Consider the following 21426-nt stretch of genomic DNA (forward strand, 5'->3'; position numbering starts at 1 on the left):
GCTCTGCCGCGTCCACTCTGTTAACAGAAGATCTATTCCCTCTTGTGTGCTCCAAAACTTGGCAGAATCTCCCTCATTGATATTTTAGACACAGTAGCACCTCTCTCAACCCACATTCTTTCCTTGACTCCATCAGCTCCATGGCTCAACTCTCCACTTGCTCATGAACAAAGACAGGACCGTTGGAGTGGACACCTCCATTTTCCTAGTTTTAAAAAAAAAAATCTCAAAAAGAATTTTGGTTAGCTTCAGAAGACAGAACGATGCTCCGACTCACTTGGCTTCACGTCAGTGATGAGAAGTGATCACTGAAGTGAATCCACATGAAACGGACCCATCGTCTGCATGGTGGCGCCAGGCTGAAATTGAGAATCATGCTGCCTGTAAATCAGATTTCCCCAACATGTCTCTTGCAAAATATGCCTTTATACAAAACTACAAAAAGTCTTTTAAACCAGCTTTGATGTATCACAGAATACAACAGCACAGTGGGGCTTGTGCTGTATATTCCATCCTCATCATACTGAAACAAGCATCTAACATGGAAGAAAATACATCTCAGCTGTCAAGTACCCCCCATCAGTATTTCCACAGTCCACCCTCTTTAGACTAGCAGCATTTAGGTGTGTGCACTTTGAGGCACGCCTGCAGATAAATGTGATGACATCTAGTTGTGGCTCACTTCCATTTATTTAGGGGATTGATTAGATGCAAGGAGAGTAGATAAATGTGTTGGGGAGGCACTTTCATTTGAGATATTGCCAAGCAGTCAGTAACGGAATATGAGATGGACTGAACATTTTTCTCTTCAAGGTGCTTTTGGAGACGTAGTGGCATCAGGGCTTTGCGAGTAGTCGATATGAGGTACCCCGTTAGTGCCATTATGCTGGCTGTTCTGTATATTTGTGTCTGCGCAGAATTATGTTTTATATACTGTGCAGCATGTTTGAGTACAAAACTACGAATTTAAACTTTATGAAAACTGAAAATTCACTCCTCCGCAGAGAAAAGAGACACTTTAAAAGTTTGAATACTTCATTTTCCAAAATAATTCAAATTGACTGAATTATAAGGATCCTTAATTTGAGATGAGATGGCCATGTTAAGATAGTAGACTGGACCATGTTGCAGTCAATTATGTCTTTCTATGGTAGTTGTGTCCATACTGCCCCCTTCTGTCCCCATAAGTAGGAGAGGCAGCCAGCATATCAACAAAACAACAGCATCTCTATCAACCAGACACAGACAGAGGGAGAAGGCAACACATATTTATAAGGAGCAGTTTGAAAGCATCAACCTTGAAATCACTGAAAATGCAAAGAATATGAACAGTATTTGAATTATATTATTATTATTATTCCTATTTTGATATAAATTTAAATATGTAATAAGTCTGATCATATTTAGACAACTATTTGTTTAACCAGAAACATTTTTGCTTAACTTTTAAAGTGTATGTGGAGCTGACATTAGTGTTGTGTACCATTAGTATGACACTGTTGAAACATTACAAAACAAAAATCAATTTTCCACGAGTGCTAAATGTGATTCAGTTAAGATTCCAAATTGAAAACAGTGTTTCCCCAGGGTTCTTTAGAAAGCCAGTGGATAGTGCGCACACAACATCCTTTTGTGCACACTATTTACCCCTGGATTGCTTCAGGCTAATGTCTCAATAATTTTCACTCCTTTCTCAGGTCCTTCCCACAAAGGACTTAACTAATGATCCATGGACAAAATGAAGCATTTAAATTTATTCATTAATCATTCATCTCCAGCTCATTGAAAATGCTAAACTTCCACAAAATTAAGATTGAATATTGAAAAGTGATTGAGGGAGACAGCTTTCAGAGAGTGAGGAGAGTGAAGGAGTGCAGGGCACGATAACCAAAACAGGGTGTTTTGAGAGACAGTGGTCCTCACATGGGCATGGTCAAGGTGGCCAAGGTGTACTAAGTGCTAGTTAAGGTCACGGGGTTTCACTAGTTGTAATTAGATCTTGGAATCTGGAGAAGCGTAGAATTTCTGTCAACACTGCCTGTAATTATTCTCTTTTCCAATTAATGGTGACATAGATTAATTATCTGATGAGGCAAAGCCAATTGCAATCATTCACCCAGCTAAAATTAGATCAGTCCTGACAGCAGCATGAAAGTCACCTGTTTCATTGTTATGGATTTGCTGCAAGTAAAGAGAGGGGAATAGTGAAGCGTGCTAGGGTAAGTAAGTTGTCTGGTACAGGTGAATGTCCAATTACACTGCTATTTGAACTGAAGGCATCTACTCATTCGATCCAGCAGCATCTGGACTGGCTTGTTTGTTCACCCCAGCATCATCAGTGGTAGCAGAGTCATCTGTCAAGGATTGCAGGAATGCAGAGATGAGCTGAATTTCTTCTGACAACCCCTCCTGTTTGAATAAGAGACAAATAGGATAAATGAAAACAGGTTAATTAAGAAAACAGTGAGGCTGTTTTTGCATAAAGATAATCTTCGCTTTGTGTGCATCCCACACACAGTTCGCAGACCGTCGGCCTACAGTTGTGAGAGTAACGTTACTATCTTGTTCTTATTTTTGTGAGGAAGGAGAACAAGAGGCTCCTGGTGAACCAAGTCCAGGTTCAGTGCTCTTCTGTTTTAAAAACCTCAGCATCCAGTTTTTCTATTAAACTGCCTGGCACTGTCAACCAGCTTGGGAATCTGAACCGGCCTAGCCATGCAGAAATTCTCTGACTAACAATTATATCAGAAACAGGATCTTGGATTACTGTCCCCTGGGACTGGGGCAGTGGGCGTCTGCTCCAATCATTACTGGCCATTCAACAAGGCTCTGCACTGCTCTCCGCTGTTAGCCATTGTCAATTATGCCATCCCTAGTGTAAACTCACAGAACACAAAGCTGAACTGCCAGTTCTGGCAGGAGTGTAACAGGATGACAGCACCACCCCTCCACCCCCACCCCACTCCCACCGCACCCACTCCCACCCGCCCACCCCAGGGTTCCCCAGTCTTCTTCCCTTCAAGCTACTTTTGAGAAAAATGCCATTTGGCTTCAGATTCAAGCATGCCTTAGCCGTGAAAGTGCTAACCTGACCTCTCTTATGTTCTGCTTGTGGGGTTAAGTGGACATGATGGATTAGTATAGGCCTCATCAAGATTCAGCCTGGTTTAACTCCAGTTACTACTGGTATCAGCTCTATTGATTTCTTCATTTCTTTCTTACAAACTGGCAAATGATATTGATAATCTATGTATCATGTAATTGTGATCTCCCTGGAGTCTTTGTGTTTAATGCATTTCTTTGTGGATCTTAAGATCACAATCAAGGTCTTCTTATATTTTCATAATCATGTTTATGCATGCTCATAAACTCATAATGTTTTTTGGGGGGTTTTTTGTCATAAAGGTTTTTCTACGTGTCTACTTTTTGGAGGATCGACCCTGAGCCGGACTGCTCATGAGGAGCCTGTTTAAAGTGAGTGCTGCCTGCTCTGATGGACCCTGTGCTGAGCTGTGACGGGTGACGGTGCGGTGCGCTTGAATACACCAGCTCTTTTGTCCTTCACACTCTGCAGCTCTCTGATAGCTCCTCCCCCTGTGCTCCACTCCTCCCTGCCTTGAGCTGTGATCTGCTGGGGCCTTTTGAGGCTGGGCTGCTGAGACATGGCTGCTCCCTGTAATGTGTGGACCAGACCCATCAAAAAACATGTCAGCAGTCAGAGGAGGAGGAACTGAGAAGGAAACCACTTAATAGCATTTTCACTGGGTAGTCCCCTGGAAAACCTCTAATCAAATCTTAGCATATTCTGCCTCCGGCATATCTGATAAAGTCGGTTGAATTTAAATGTTAGTGAACAACAAATTAGGGATTTTACAGGAAAACGACAGATTGCAACTAACAAATTTGTCTGGGTAGTGGTTTGGGATGCCCTACTTTTAAGGTAGAAAAAGGATAAAAGTGGTCTATAATATGGTTGCATGACACCTGGCTCTGCAGTAATGCTGGACAGGACATTTCATAAAGATTCATCACTGTCCCTCTGTCCGCTTTGACCTCATCTCACATCACAGCACAGATTAGACACCGATTATCCTCTAATTGAAGATCCTTACTTCTCAACCTTGCAGAATATGCTCCTACTCTTCTGCAACACAGACAGAAGGTTATTCTACTCCAAAGAAGAACCTGTAACACAAATTTCTTCCATTCGGGGTAATGAACTCACTCTGAATTAGCCCTAAAAGTCAGAACGCCCCTGTTAAACAGGGAACAAGCTCAAATGTTAATGCAATGTGACCAAACACAATGTATTCTGTATATAGAGTTATCTAGACAGGCAGAGCTAGCCTCAGACACAGGGTCACTGCATAGGCACTCTAGCAGACACATCATCCATCACATCAGTCTGTGATCTGATGAGTGAATGTATAGAGTGTAATGTAAGAGTGGCGTCTTTAACTCCACCATAGTAGTGAAGCACAAAGCCTTGTTGGATGTTTTACTGTGGTATTGCCTGGCTGCCCTTGCTTGGCAAAGAAGACACAAGGCACTAGCCGGATGAGGCTCAAACAATGCCAAGCATAACAGGGAGTTACTGTAGTATGCAAAAGAATACGCTACCATCCGGTAGAATACCTAGACTGGGATGAAAGTTGAATAAAAGGATTTACCATTTAAATGAATGGTGCCAGTTTGTGCAGTTTTCGACCCTGTTTTACATGTATATATACAAATACCTGGGCTGTTTTTATTTTCTGGTCGGTCTCTTGAGAAAGAGACTGGCACCGGTCCAGTTCAGCCTGGCTGTAGAGGCTGCGTTGTTTGAAGTATTTCACCAAAGCTTTGTGCATCCTCTTCTGCAACAAAGAGAGCTAGGGGGAGAGAAGGCAGAGAAAAGGAATTGGTAAGGCAGGAGAGGAAATTAATGGCAGTGTTCAAGAAGAATGATGGAGGGGAATAGAGAAAGCAGTCAATAGCCCATTCTGCAGTACACGGGCCTGACAGGAATTTCACAGTCTCTTGGTTTCTCTGCCCACTCGTGTGCACTCATCAGAATCCAGTCACATCTGGCTGCCAGGATGGGGGGTTAATTTTCTCTAAATGCTTCAGCAGTTTTGTTCTAGCCGAGGCAAACTCTGTGACTGCAAAGCTGATGAGTAAAATATTTCTACTTCACCCAGTTTAACTTTATACCAATCCCCTCAAGACATATTTTACACATACACACAGAGTCATGAACCCCCCACTGAAACCAGAAATTATTCCTAGTCTCTTGGAAAGACATGCTGCTTGCTTTATTATTTGAACACAGTTTCAAGCAAAGAGGTTTAAATTCTGATAGATGCCATTGCTTTTCTTCCCCCCTCCATCTCTCTACTCTTCCTACAAAGCTTATCATTGCTTGGCAATGTGTTCCCCAGTGCATTGAAAACTAAAGCGAATTAGCTCAGTCATCAGCTCCTGAAGGAAAGACAATAACAAGAATGCTCTTTTATGGTGTACCCTGTTAAAACCTAAGAGCTGAAAGCTTCCACATAAACAAAGCAATGCTTACATGTACAGTACAATCAAGAGGATTTTTATAAGAGGCACACAGTGGCAAGTGCTATCAGATGCTTATTAATCATGCATTTATTTCATTTACGACGGAAAAGTTTGTGCATTTTAATGTATTTTCACTTGCTGAATTCTGATGAAGATATATATTAGTGAAGATTTTTTTTTTAATGTTCCTCCTGAACCACCTGAACTATGTCTTGACTGGACAATTAACAAATGAGAAACCATCCACTGCAAAAATACCAAGTGTTTGTGTACCGCAAAAAAACAACAAAAGTCGTTTGGCTGGACAGAACTGATTAGTTAAGTAAAATTATCTTTATCTGAAACACGAGTATATTAAAGCTGCAATCTATAATGTTTTTATAAGTAATATATCCCGTCTGTTATAATGGAGAATGTCATAACACTAAAACTAGCACATTTGTGTGCCTAAAGATGCTCTCCAAACTCTGTTTTTAAAAAATGTTGATAGTTATTTTGTTGCACCTGTTGTGGATGATAATGGTGATAAATATATACTAAATAATAAATTAAAAGACAAGGTATGTGGTTGATAACACGTCACTTTATTACTTTATTCTCAAGTTAAAGTAATAAGATCGACTCCAGATGCTCCGCCTGCTTAGCTGTATTGTATTCTGACATTATAACTTGTGAAGAGTTCATAATTTCAGCTTCACAGGTAGAACTATAACCCGCTTTTCAATATGTGAATATCAACTATGGGTTGTGCTGAGAAGGCTTGGAAAAGTTCAAATTACAGTTTTTAATTCCCTCTCCCGACCATTCTTCATAGGTGTTTTAGCTTTTCTTGTTTTAGATGCTCTCTGTATGGCTTCAGACAAATATTTGGCAAGGTGCCAGAGAAGTTATTTATAATATAATAGAAGTAATCTTACAATTGAATATGAAAAAAACATCTTTTTGCATGTCTGTGCTTCATGCCAAAATATATTTAAGGCATTTTGTGCTACATGTTGAAAGCACAGTGAAGGTTGTTTTAAAATTGTCACTTGAACTTTACACTATACTAGTGATGCCTGCTGTCAAGATTGTATTTCAAGGATACTTAAAAGATGGTTTTCATTGTGTCTCTGCTGAATATCAGCCAGATTATGGGCTCACCAAACACATAAATGACTGGTATGAGGGATTTCACACACATGCACTGATGTCCTGATCTCTCAAATGATCCTGACAATGTTAAATGCAGTTACATACAAATCAATTAAGGGCAGTCACATAGTGTAATATATGTACTAACCTCGACATGAAGTGCAAGCAGTATAAGGACAATAAGTGGAAATTTCAAACAGGAAAGAAGAGTACTTGAGTGTTCCTCTATAAATCAGATTAAATGTGATAGGCCTGCATCTACATTTCAGAAACATTGTTGATTATAAGCTTGTTATAAAAACTGAATTTAGGCATAAAACACTAGCCGAGAGGCTGCTGTTGTAGGAGTGTAGAGTTGAAACAAACAAAAATGGTGAAGGCTGAATCCGGAGTAAAAGAAAATCAGGCTTTGATCATGAGCGTGGAAAATCCTGTCCACAGGATTTTATTTTTGCATGCATTTTTCACTTGATAACATTCATGCAGTTAGATGAGGAAATGCTCAAGTAAAGGTATTAGTCATTTTTGGAACAAATAATATGTATTTTTCATCGCAGGAGAAGTGTGGCTTCTTCCTGGTGTTATGGTTGTCATGTGTAATTCCATTCCAGTTAAATAGTGTCAGAAACTACAAAGATTAAACAGTGAAATGCTGCTGAGTTGTCTCCCTCAACTAGTCAAGATCTCTGCTGCTATTTTAGCACTGAAGGCACGTACATTCTCTGATCCTAACCTGTGTTTCTTGCTGATTCCTAAACCAAGTGCTGTGGTAAGCAGAAGCAAATTTGCAGAACGATAATAAAACATTTCACCCCTGACCACCTTACAAAAACTATAATCAAGAAAATGTGGAAGTCATAGTATTTACATGTACCATCAACCTCTCACTTTACTCCCCTGGGTGGCAAAACTACATAGCTATCATTACATTACGTCACATCCATCATCCTCCTCCACTCAAGTTATCTCATCATTATGAGATATCTGCAGTAACCTCCTCACTAGGTTGCCAACCTACAACCTTGTTTAAATGACTGCCCATGCAAAGAAGAGTTATCCAGTGTTAAGGAGGATAACGTGGACTAGAATATGAGGGAAAAGAGCATAAGATAACAGCAGAAATCCTGATCCATTAAACATAATTTTAAAAAATGTATAGCTATGTTATGAACAGGTAAAGCTTCACAAAGCACAGTCTCAATAAGAAGGCGGTGAAATAAACTTAATATTAAAAAAACGGTTATACAACCCCTACCTGTGTGTAATATTGAAAAGATTTATGTGCATGGTTTTTCTTGGTCAATGCAGACACCGCCTCCTGTTTGGCCTCCATGAGGATCTTCTTAAGACCTTCGTACTCGCTGGCCAGCTGTTTGTTCTCCTTCAGTGCGATTATCAGTGCTCCCTATACACACATGAAAACAAAAAGCTTTGCTGTGTTCATTTACATTAAATAATATGTGTACAGTAGTACTTCAGTAACCCAACAAACAAGTCGCCTATTAATTTAACTCCTTAAGAAGCAGCAGTGTGCTGGTGAGTCAGCAGCCAAACTTTGTTCAAACTCAGAACTTAATTTAGAATTTTTTAATTAAATTGAGACCCTGAAGTTTCCAAATATGCCAAAATTTGTAGAATATTTCTATTTTATTGAATGGTGCAGCCTTAAAATTTAGAGTCTGTGGTTTGAATTCTTCAGTTAGTGTAAATGTCATACAGCTGCAACAGCATATATATACACAATTTATATGATACTATTAGAGAGGAATACAATTTTTCTAATAACCTTAAAGCTACTCAAAGGGAAACAAATTGAGTCAACTTACTGCAAGAAGAATAACTGCTGAGGCAGCATGATGTACAGTACAGATGTAACATACATAACAAACGATCACATGGATCAATGTTTTCATGACTCTGCTATGTACAATGGACAGATACACAAGACAGGATTTTATATGATGAAGGGAGCTGGCTAGTCAGTATACTGTACATACTGTATTACAAGATGTTTTAGCTGTATATTCTGACCTGCTATGTCTGTGTACAACACTATACAGAATGCACGCATTTTATATTTGTGCTGTTAATTAAGGCAAAATAAAGAGCAGGCACACAAAGCTGGACACTTTTTCAGGGAAATCAAGCAAATAAATCACAGTGACTATGTGTCTTTCTGCGCACCCCCCCCCCCTTCCCTTCCCTCCACCCCCTGCTTGTCATTTCAACATTGTTCCCAAGTACTGGATATGTGGCTGGTGAATATCTCAACTCTACCTGCAGACATAATGAAGTGTGTCTCTGCAGTAAAACAGAACAGCACTAAAGTGATGAGTTTAACCCAGCAGAAAGAGGGGCTGTAAACATGACAAATGCCTGCTATTGATTTCAGGTTTAATTACTCAATGCAGCACTGACAAAGCCCATCTGATGCTGTTGTGAAGTGTAAATGGAACAAATTACACTTCATTGCCCATAAGAAACTGATAGCGTCGGCAGTTTGCATTGTTTACTTTGTCCTCGCCAAACGACAAGCCCTGATCAAATCAAAAAATAGGTGCATGTTTGAAAGACCAAATACTTTCAGGTATGTATGTATGAACAGAGACGATCCCACTGAACTAACAGGTAAACCTATGATATACCCTATATTTGCATCTTTAAATATAACCATCTGCTGAATATTTTTAAATAGCCACATACAAACTCCCTTCAGTCTATTACAGTAATAATACTGACCTGTATCAGCTTCTATGTAAAAAAAAGGACCTACAGGGACTTAAGGGAGTAAAGTATGGGGTCAGCATCTTTATAAGAAATCTCATATTGAAAGTATCTAACCATTCTGCTTCATGCACTGTGATTTCTGAATGCACACTCTGCTTATTATGTTATGCTAATGCAGACATTATGTGTTCTTTTTACTGGTCTCGATGATTAAAGTGACCAATTTCCTTAGAACTTCAGTCTCTCTCTGATCTTTTTATTTGGTGGAGTATTGTTGTTATATCATCTTATTTCGTCAAGTGAAAAGACTAAACCCTTTTTTGCATGGCTAACTTTTATCTGGCTAATGGGAGTTGTGTCTATGTGGAAGACTTCTAATTCTTAAATTGTCTCATGCCAACAACTTCTTTAAAGTTGCTGCACTTGGATGCATGGCGGCTTAAGCTCCATTGCCTTTTCTTGTTTTGAACTAATGCATTCTTGATCACCGTTTAATGAAACTATATACCACATGGCGATTTCACATTAGATAAGCCATGTGAAACCCCCATCAGCAAAGAGGCTCTGGCTGGGGCTGATAATCCTGCAGATGAAAACCTTACAACAAATAGGGGTTTCTCTTACAAAGGAGTGTTCAAATACACGCCGTTCGGTGCACAGCATACTCATGTTTTTACAAGAGCCTGTTTTTGGCATAAATATGAAAATGATATTGATATTGTGAACTGTATGCATACATTGAAATTGCTATTTGAAAATGTTGGCCCACAGGTAGCAAAATAGGCACAGCATCTCACCACAACGCGCATCATCAAATTCGTCCAGACAAAAAGACTATAACAACAGTGAGTTGTCATTTGTGGGAAAAGCACTTAAACAAGATTGACCATGGCTTGTAATTTTAATTGCACACAGCTCTTTTCTCTGCATCTTAAGGGAAGTATTGTGACAAGCAATGTGCTGACACTAATCCACAAACAAATAAACAATGAGATGTGTGTTTTTTTTTGTTTTTTTTGTTTTTTTAAACAGCTTGTTTCTGATTTCACAGTATTTGACACAAAACGTCATGTATTTACAGGGAGTTATGCTGAACAACATTCAAGTCAGTGTAACGTTTTGTTACCTTGGTGTCTTCCATTTCCTTTTCTCTTGCTGTAACGTGAGCAGTGTGTGTCTGCATGGATCGCTGTGTTCGTTGTAGGCAGTTATTAATATCAGACTGCAAGGTGCTCATTATGAGAGCAGCTGATTTGTCTTTGAATTCCACCACCTCAAGAGCACTTCTGGAAGGACAAATCAAACACATAAAATGATCATATGCTTCTAAAATCATTTTTAAATAAATAAATATTATGATTACTGCAATGGTGAAAAAGGAAAATAAACCTTTTTTTAAAATGTAAATATTTCTTGAGTATTTAAAGTCACAATAATGTTTATTACATTTTTAGGTTAAGTTTGAGGTTATAAGCAGTTATGAAATTGAGTATTCTTTCATTCTCTCAACTACTATACTGAGTATTTACTCAGAATAATTAATCTTACTGGAGTTCTGCTATGACGTCTGGCATGCTTTCAACTATTTTGTCCATTTTATCGGAAGCGTTTCGGTATTCTTCGCACTTCTTCGTAAGGTCATTGGTCCTGCTCAGGGTGATGTCGTATCTCTTTATAGTGGCAGTGTGTAAATCCTGTAAACAAAGAGTAATGTTGATTATTCATTGAACAAACTCAGCAAACCTTATTTTGTTCAAAGTGCTAAAACCAAGAGATTATGATAAATAGCTGTGACTAGCTTTGTGCTCAATGAGCTTTCCAGAGTAAACCTGACTTAGCAACTGTTCTTTGATTTAAAAAATGATTTGCTTTATGCAACCTTTTACTTTTCCTTTCTTACCTGTGCTGCTTTCAGGTGGTCACATTTGAGTTTTTTCTCTCTCTCAAGGTTGGCTAATATGTTGTTGTGTTCAGACTGAACCTTTTCAAAATGTTCTGTCAAATTCTTCATTTTCTATACAAATCAAAAACAATCACAAATGCAGATGACTTAAACCTTTAATACATTCTTTTGTTAAATTTTAATTACTGTTTTACCTGAGTTTCATCAGTACCTCGATTTGTGTCTCCAGGGCTTTCGTTGTCGAGGACACATTTTCATATTCATTCTGAAGTTTTTTGTTGGCTAGCTCTGAGCTCCTTTGCTGTCGATGCAGTTCGTCACTGACGTTCGCGCACTGACTCTGGCGCAAAAGAAAATACAAGGCATCACCCTCGAGTCTTACAACAATTATGTAACAGGAGTGGGAATCTAAAAAAATATGTAATTGAACACAGCTGTGAATTTAATGCTACCTTTAGGAAACTGTTACGTTAAATTTTGAGACTGCGCTTTGTGAAGCTTCACCCGTTCATAACAAAATCACAATAAGATTACTGTATACATTCACAGTGTTCCACAGACATTTAACAAAAATACAGTGATATATTTTAAAGATTTCAATTTAATTCCTCTTTTACAATTAATTTCCAAATCTAAAGCCCCTCATGAATATACCTTAAGTACTTCCAGGGCAGTCATCTGACCTGTCAGATCTTTCCTCAGGTTTTCAATCTCTTTCTGTAGAGCAGAGAAAGAAAAGGCAGTAATATCTAGGATTTTTCTTACATCCTGGTCTCATGCTGTATACTGTATTTAGAACATGTACATATGTTTTCACTGACCCTGGCCCTCTGCTCTTCCATGAAGGTCAGCTGCTCCTGCTCTTCCAGCTTAGTCTGGGTGACACTGTGCTGGGCTACAACTTTGGTCACTTCCTCCCTGGCCCTTTCCCAGTGCTCGTCATTGTCAATGATTTTCTGGAGCATCTGCTTCCTCTCCTCACGCATCTGCTTCACTGCTTTCTCACTAACAAAAATCCCACAGTAAAGTAATGTTGAACAGTTTGCATCTGTATACAAATTATATAAATAGGCGATGTTGCATGTTCGTTCACTCCTTTGGTTTTGACACTGTACTGTACCTTTCAGAAATTTTTATCTTGTAGTCTTCCAGGTTCTGTTCATACTCCATGTTTTCTTTACGGAGAGCTGCAAAGGCATTACGTTTTGAAAGGAGCTGCTCTTCTACGCAGGAAACCTCTGCTTCTCCATTAAGTTTCTGTGGATAACATAACACACAATATGTCACTGGGTGGATCTATTTGTTGTATCCCAAACACAATAAATTCAAACATTATTAGCAACAGTTACAGTAAATCAGATCTTAACCTTGGATGTCGCTGTATCCAACCAACTACAAAGACATACAAACGCAACAACATTATAAAAATATGTCCTGTAACGGACTTTATTTTGATACTACTTACAGTTTTCTCAATGTCTTCTTGCAATGCGATTAGTTTCTCTTTTAATTTCTTACTCTTTTGCATTTCACCCTCAATTTGAAATTTTAATTGTGAAATCTGTAATAAAAGCAGGAAAAAACATGAAATTTACAACTTCTGTATACAGTTGAAAGTTGCCTTTTTTGAAATTGCATTAAAACATGGACAACATCAGTTACTCTGTCTTTTTCAGCTTTCTCAAGCTCCATTATTTCAGGGATCCGTTGTGTTATGGCTGCACACTGTTCTTCTGTAAGTGCAATCATCTTTTCAGCATCCTTAATTTCAGCACAAAGCTCATTCTCAAACATCTTCAGCTTGTTTAAATCTTCTCTGCAAAGAGAAACAATGATCAAGTTGGTGAATTAAAAGCAGTTCTTAAATCGCTTAAAACACTTACATAGGGATGGAAATCACAGGGTAACTCACAATAAAAAGTTGTCACGTGGAAGTGATAGTATCACAACACAAGCACCAGACATACTGCAAGCAAATAATCGACACATCTACTGTGCAACACATCCTGATACCTGTGCAACTGAAGAGGAAAATGTTCCCCTAAAAAAGCAAAGCACTTTTTTTATTAAGTTCCTCTACTTCATTATGAGGAGCTTTTATTTTCACAGGTTTGCAGACAGCCGAGATGACCTGACCTGATATTTACTATGTCAGCATCAAACAATGAATTTAAAATGTTACTAAGAATGTTAGATACAATTATTATTATTAATTCCTTTGTATTCTGTCTTGTAATGAACTTGTGTACATTCCATGTTGTTTTAAATACAAGCCTGTACATGCGAGAAATGAGTCTAATAGGGGACGTAGACCTATGCATGAGGGATTTAAAGAAAGTATTACTTCCTCTATTGTGATTTTTTTTCTACTCCATCCCACTTACATAGGAATTAAGTTTCAGTCAGTAGAAAAAGGATTTTAGATACATGACAATAATTTTCCCCCACCAAGTCTGTTATTTTCATGTACCATTGTACCATGTACCATCATTTTTTGTAGTTAATTTAAATAACAATTACTGTATGTCTGTCTCACTAAGACTTTTCTGTTAACACAGCCTCAAGCAGAAGTATTGTTGCCATAATTAAATACAATTACATATACATTGTGCACTGATTAAGAAGAATGGTTTAACAGCTAACCAGCTCTCAGGTCATATGATTTCAAAAGACACCTGCAAGCCAGTCAGAAACATAGAAACACAGTTTTTCATAGCTGTGGTATAATTCTTAATACAAAAATGCTGTAAATATAAATAACACACTGTAAAATATCTAATAACTTTGTGGTTATTTAGCAAAACACATAGAAAAAGTATAAATATATTTGACTTTGTTTTTTGTTTTATACAAAACTTGAGGTTCTGTAACTGACTTTGTACCATTGACTTTGTATCCCAAAATAAATGTATTTGGAAATGTATTTCATTTGTATTTCATTAGGAAATGAAAAAACACTAGTCAACAACAGTGATGAAAGATAGAAGAACAGGATAGCAGAGCACTCAGGTTGTTACTACCTTAATAGTAAATGTATACTGATGATCTCTCAGTATGCAGTTTCTGACATGAGAACTGGTTTAACTACTTTCAACATCAGTTTTCAAACATTTTATGAAAAATGTCTCTCTCTCAGTTGTACTTTGATGTTTTCTTTGCATTTAGAATAAATACTTACAATCTGTTGGCCAGCTGATTCTTCATAGCCAACAGTACATGGTCCAATGATTTCTTTTCATTGTTGGCGTCCAACTGCATCTTTTTGGACTCCCTCTCAACCAGTGTCAGATCATTTTGTGTCTTTGAGTGTACTTTATCAGCCTAAAAAGGAGAAGAAATTCTGGGCTTACAATTGACTTCAGATATTATTCTATTAATGATTTATGTACACTTTCATAAAATTGAAAATTTAAGTCAGCACATTATGCTGTTACATAATCATAACTTGTCAAAATTAAATATTCTGATTTCAATACCTATGGCAAAAGAGAGGGTACATACTAAGGGGGCTTTCACATTTTTTCTTAGCTATGGGCAAATCTTAAGAGAATCCAGAAAGCCCAAAGCTAGATATTAACCATAGGCTTTCAGTAAGTCTGGAATTAAAGATACACACTTGAACATCAGAGCCCAGGGTTAACATCTTCACAACACTTACAGCCAATGACTTGTTAAAAAGTAATTAAACTAGACTGAGAGTCTGCAGGCATGCTAGTGGCTCTGTGAGGCTGTATTTAGGCACAGCTTTGACCTACATGCTAACATCATCATGTTAACATGCTGATTTTCACCATCTTTGTTTAGCATTTTAGCATGCTAACCTTTGCTAATTAGCACAAAACACCAAGTACAGCAGAGGCTGATGGGAATATAATTGGTTTGCAAGTATTTAGTCATAAACCAAAGTAGTGGACAAATTGAACGTTTGACCTGATGATGGCGCTCGAGGAAAAGTTAAGGGATCACCAAAGTGATTACAGCTCATCCTGAGGGAAACATAAATGTGTGTAGCAAATTTCATGGCCATCCATCCAACAGCTGTTTGCACTTAATTCAAAACCAGAAATGTGAACCTCAGTGTGGCGCTACAGTCTGGAGATCACCAAAGTCAATAGAATACATCGTGTGGGAACCATGAATGTCTGCATAAACTTTAGTGCCAATCCTTGGAGTAGATGTAGTAGATGTAGTAGGTGTTGAGGTATTTCACAGAATGAGTCAAAACTTTGACCTGGTGGTGGCATTAAAGGAAAAGTCAGAGGATCACAAAGTGGTAGAATGACCAAAAGACAGACAAATATTACCATCCCTAGAGTCATGTCACTAAAACAACAACACTGAGTCAGTCTGGTGTTTCATTTAGTGACCAGGAAGCTGCAATGACTGCAACCTTACCTGCTGAATGTTAACCCTTGTGTCTCTTAGCCATCACTCTTGTCCCTACTAGTTAACTTTCATAGCATATTTACAGACAACCATTAGCATTACTACAGAAGATCAATTCGGTCACTAGCTTTTGAAGCATCCTGTCATGAACTGAAGTAATGGACAAGTGGAAAAGCTAAAAAAGTCAGGAATTTTGTTTTTGGATTATTTGGAGTCCTCATCTACATGAACGTCTGTACCAAATTTCATGGCAACTGAGTCAATTGTTAAAATAATGATATTTCACTGTAGAATAAAGTGTTGGATTGACAATGGACCAACAAACTAACAACACTGTGATCCCTAGAGCCATGCTGTTTATGGATTAAATAGTATCCAGCCTTTGAAAATATGAACAGAAATAGTTTTTAAAACAAGAATAAATCAAATTAGAGGCTACCTCTGCTTGTACAGTGTTGATTTGATTTATAATGCCTCTCTGGATCTCCAGGTTTTCTCTCACGATGGGAATTTGTTTTTTGGCAAAGCTGATGTCCTCGTGCAAGTGTTGGTTCAAAATCTCAGCGTGTGACAGTTTCTCCTGGACCTGGTCAAGTTTCTCTCTCTCCAGTTTTAGCTGCCACTTCAGTTCAGTGATGTCTCTAATGCAAGCCTCGTGCTCTAGAAAAAACAATCATTTCCAAAAACAAGTGAAAACATTCTCGATGTAGTGATGGACAACAGAGTCACAACACTTCACAAGACACAAATAGTCCTACAAGGAAATAATAAAACGCCTCTCAGTCACTTACCTTTTTGAACAACGAAAGAATGCTCTTGTTGCTTCCACAGTGAAATACAGTCAACTTTGCTCTCCAAAAATCTTTTTCTTCTCTTCTCTTTGTGGAGACCTTCCTCTGCGTACTGCCGATCAGCCTCCAGCCGCTCAATCAGATACACAACCTCTCCAAGGACATCATTTATTTTCTTCAATAGCGGCGATAATGGACAACTTTCTAGAGGGTGGAAAACTTTACAACATTGGCACACTATATTGTACTGTATCATCACTTTCAACTCAATAAACAAAGCTATGTTAATGTAATCTGACCAACTACAAAATGAAGGTAAACATAAACCACAATCCTAATATTCTATTAGCAGCAGTGAACACTGGATGGTACCTAATTAGTTACTATGGAGAAAAAAAAATGTGAACCAGTAACTGGGACTCAATTATTGCCAGACTGACGTAACCACTGCTGCAAGGAATGAAACAATCTAAACCTAGAGCTTCTCCAAACAAGCGCACACTAGACATTTCTATTATCAGTGTGCGCATCAGGGACAGTGTTTAGGAGAAAATATTTTAGAAATGACTTCATGGTATTTGAAAAAATATATATTGTTCACCTCTTGTACTAATTGCAATGCCTTCGACAAACAACTTTGTAGACATCACTGGTTCAGTATCTGAGTCTCTGGACTGAAATCTGTTGAAGAAGCAGTGACATGTGTGTCTTTTTTTAAAAGGTCATACTGAATTTAACAAAAAGAAATAGGAAATGAAAACAGACTTCACCTCAAAGTTTCACTGTACTGGTGCTTGTCCTGATTGATGTGTGGCTGATACTTTCCAGACTGGTACAAGACAAAACAAGAACATTTTTTAATGGTTTTTATTCCAATCAGGATATTTGTCTTAAGATGTCACGCATGTTTGATCACATCACCTGTTGACACCAGTTCTCCACCTTCATCTTCAGCTCTTGGATGTGGTAAATAGCCTGGTTGACACTTGGTGAGGGACTGTTGAGCAAAGCACAAGTGCGACGTCTCCCAGAGCAGACGGCTTGAAGATCTGCTTGATCTTGAGACACACAGAATATAGAGATCTGTAAATCCAACTTAAAATTTAGTTTATCACAAACAATTGCTTTCAAAGAAGCAACGAAAAGCTAACCCTACCTACAGTTTTTCTGTTACAAAACGGCACAAAGCCCCTCAGATACTTTATGAATAACTCACTGATGAACCATCACTCAATGAAAATCAAGAAACAGCAGACTGTAGTTGAAACAAACACTCACCCTCCTTCATTCATTTTATTTTTATAAAAAAATATTGATCTGATAAAGATGTTCTATTATTCTTTACTTTCACTTCAGGTTGCTTAGACTCTGCAATATACTAAAAGCATCAGTAAGAGAGCAGAGACAACTAATTTGAACATCTTAAGACAAACCCAAGGGCACCATTCTTAGTGGTGAAAGGACGCCATCTGGCTGAAAAAAGGGTAAAAAACACAAGTGATGCAGAGTCCATGCCTGCAAACTGGGCACAATATTAGTACCAGTCACCAGACAAATGCTGATAAAATATGCAAGTGGCTGGTAGATTTGCTTCACTCACTAGCCAAAAAAACAATGGTTATCTATTGACGTGGCTGGTAAAATTTGAAAATTCACAGGCCAAAAAGTTAATTTTGCACCCTGCCCACAAAGGAATGAGTTGCCTTTTTTATACATAGTACAAAGAAAAGTAAAACTGCTCATACACAAGTAAGTGAAACACATTCAAAGATAAGGTAAAGAAGACGGAACAACAATTGTAGACACAATTGGGTAAAAAGGTCCCTGTACTGTATATTGTATTTGAATATATAGCACTGTATGTGAAGTTTGAAGTCTGAACTTTTGAAGAATCTTACACAAACAATATATATAGTCAGATTTTTGCATAAATCTTGCATTGCTATGATTCTATTCAGTTCTATTCAGAACTGTTGCGATGATTCTATTCAGAAATCGCAGACTTCAAACATGTAGTCTTTATTTAATTATGTTAATTATGTGCAAATTGGAATAAAACTCTACACAACATGACTCACAGGAAGCTTAAATTACAGCAATGATTTGTAATTTAATTTGTGATATTATGAGTAAATGAAAAACTAGGAAACAGGCAACAACACTATTGAAAAACATAATCTGACTTTTCAGAAAACATGTTTTTTTCAAATAGGAGTGAAATCAACACACAGAATAACAGTATTTTGCTCATAACAGTTTAAGCAGTTTGATTATATTATCATATTATGACTTCTTGTATCAACTATGTATTAGGCCGCAGTACTAGACAGCAAGTAAGATGGAGTAATGCTTATGTCTCTGCAAGGCCCACAAGAGAGAATTTTTTTCAATAGAGATTTTTTTTAAAAAAAAATATTATTTCCATTTTCTTATTTTGAGGCCGACTTTTTGCTGTCATCATCTATGTTGCTAAATTGTGTAATATATGAAACATTGTTAATGGCCACAGTGACCCATAGTTTTGACTGATTCACTGGCCACTTACGAAATTTACTAGGATCTGGCCAGTGGCCTGATTTGTTTCTATGGTTTAGTGCCTCAACAAAGCTTTTCACCTACGTCAGGTCTTTGTGCCTATCAACAATGGATGAATGCTTTATGACTAGTGTTTATTATGTTGGGGTTTTATCTTAAGTAAATAAATAAATCTCTGAAGTTATTAAACCTTGTCTTAGCCAAATGGCAAGTATATATATCTACTGTATAGTTAAGAGAATGACCGATGGGGCTCTTTCAATTAGTATTATGTTTATTAGTGCTAAAAGTAGACACTTGTTAAACAAACAATCCTGGTCAGGCTCCAAGTCAACAAGTTCCACTTGTCTGGGAGGGATGAAAACCTCCTCTCCTGCCTCATCTGTGCTCAACAGGAGCATCCACTGGGTGTCTGGCACCACTGAGCTCAAGTCTGCAAACCAACTTTGGGAGGACCAAAGGGCCTCTTCAGAGCTTCAAGTTGTTTTCCCCTTACTGAGAGGGAGACCAAGTGTACACACACCCACAGGAGTATCTCTAAGTGTAAAAAGCGATTTGATTTTGTGATTACATACCTGTCTTGCCATAAGTGCCATCATGGTGACATCTGTGAGCTTTTTAAGGACAGCATCACATGTGGGGTAATTAAAATGCCCCTTCATTACAGTATTCTGTCCACCGTGCAAAGCAAAGCAGGTATAAGCCACTAGTACTCTGACTACTTTAATTGCTCAGAGAGAAATAGATAGTCGCTAACAGAACTAGTTGAACCTTTCCCACCTGAGATGACAGTTATCTCACCACGATAGTCTATTAATTAGTAGAATGACTGGTGAGTAAGTTGACTCAGACCAACGCAAGAACAGAGTCGAGGAAAAGCTGACTGGGGACCCGAAACGGAGGCCATCTGTTGCTGAGCAGTTTAGATGAATAATATACAGATCCAAGTGGGATAGGAAAGTGCTATGGCAATATGGCAGCAACGGGGCTGAAAAAACTCTAAATCATACTGGTAGGGTATAGCCTATTATTGCCACACAGCAGGCTAATGTGACTCTCAGGGCCAATCACCTTCCAAATGGGCAATATTAGATATTAAAATGTATTCAACATAATTAAATATCATTACATGTAACCACCATCTTCATTATTATGTATAGTGCAGATGCTAAAATACTAGTTGGACAAGAAGACTACAGTACCGGTATGTGGGTGTGTGCTCCTTAAGTAGATTTGTTTTTGTTAATTGACTGATACGTTCAATATTTGTCATCATCCTTCACTCTCCATCAAATTTCTGTGCAGTGACGTCACAGATATATACATATATTTTAATTGACCATAAAAGCTGCAATAACAGTAACATTAAGTCAGCGAACCAAAGCTAACTTCTCACCTTGTTGATTAGGTCGTCCTTCCCTTGATGGGAATCTGAGGGGTTCAACATCGGGCATCGCTGAAACTTCGGCGTTTATATTAGTTCATCAAAACCCTGAAACAGAAATATCAACAAAAAAAGGCAGCTGTTATATTTTAGCTTCATTCACTTTGGATAAGGTTTAAGGTCTGCCGTTTATCTTTCAAATAAAGTTAGCAAACGTTAGCTGAAGTTGTGGCTGATACCTTCACTCATCTCCGGATGTCGCTCACTTAGCAAACGTTAAGTGAACGTTTAATTAACTTAGCTAATGACAAATTCATGAGCTGGAGGGGGCCGTTGTCATGGCAGAAAGTGAAAGCAGAAAATATGGCTGGCTATCAGCTTACTTGTATTAATTTACTTCCCACTGCCAGCTACCTGTTAGCTTTCTTGACGTTCGTTATTTGTCTCCTGTGTGTCAACGCCGCAGCAGCAGCGGTGAAAAGTTGTCTTTTATCAAAGTTTAGTCCGAATGAATCAACTGAAGTTGCTGTCAATCTTCTACGGCGGTTGCTTAGCAACAAGGGGCTGAGCTGAAGAAAGCCCGAGTTACGTTCAAGAGCAGCGGTGAAGGTTGTGTTATTGTTTAGCAGCACTGAGAGGTGTTTCCTACTCGTGTCACGTGAAATAGGCACAATTTGACAAGAAATAGAATATATTAAATAATCAAGACCTCCTCTCTCATAAAGATTGGAGTAAATAGATATGGATTCTTTTTTAAAGATACTTTTAAGACATCATAAACATTGTAATTGTGAACACATGCAAACTAATAGAACATAATTACAAAGACAACATGCTTCAGTATTGTTCACTATAATCTCACCTATATACAGTAATGCCATATGTTTATGTTCATTATTAGTGTTGTATCTTATAGTTATAGCCAAAAATTCAAACTCAAAATCAGCAGGTGTTATTGTTGACATTCTTGGACAACTAACAGGATTTTCCAAAATCAGACTAAGGCAGTGTTTCTTCAAATG

The 21426-nt window shown here is 38.0% G+C and overlaps 1 protein-coding gene across 3 annotated transcripts; it reads right to left on the reverse strand.

Annotated features, from left to right (window-relative positions):
- Positions 1-1739: 1739 nt before the first annotated feature.
- LOC122994130 (coiled-coil domain-containing protein 178) lies at positions 1740-20986 on the reverse strand. 3 transcript variants are annotated; one of them, XM_044368649.1, is made up of 20 exons: positions 20819-20986; positions 20417-20512; positions 17407-17543; positions 17256-17314; positions 17087-17166; positions 16486-16689; positions 16134-16354; positions 14487-14629; positions 12971-13124; positions 12774-12869; positions 12429-12565; positions 12130-12313; positions 11963-12025; positions 11520-11648; positions 11306-11419; positions 10954-11099; positions 10532-10691; positions 7934-8083; positions 4737-4871; positions 1740-2409 (listed from the first exon to the last, which is right to left on the reverse strand). In XM_044368649.1, the coding sequence occupies exons 2-20, from the start codon at positions 20472-20474 to the stop codon at positions 2281-2283; spliced, it is 2499 nt and encodes an 832-aa protein (XP_044224584.1). In that variant the 5' UTR covers positions 20475-20512; positions 20819-20986; the 3' UTR covers positions 1740-2280. The 3 variants fall into 3 exon arrangements, with proteins under 3 accessions (XP_044224584.1, XP_044224585.1, XP_044224586.1); XM_044368650.1 differs by having other exon boundaries at positions 20788-20986; XM_044368651.1 differs by lacking the exon at positions 20819-20986 and adding an exon at positions 20644-20769.
- Positions 20987-21426: the final 440 nt, after the last annotated feature.

Source organism: Thunnus albacares, chromosome 12 (assembly GCF_914725855.1).
Source record: "Thunnus albacares chromosome 12, fThuAlb1.1, whole genome shotgun sequence".
In the NCBI taxonomy this organism is placed as follows: domain Eukaryota; kingdom Metazoa; phylum Chordata; class Actinopteri; order Scombriformes; family Scombridae; genus Thunnus; species Thunnus albacares.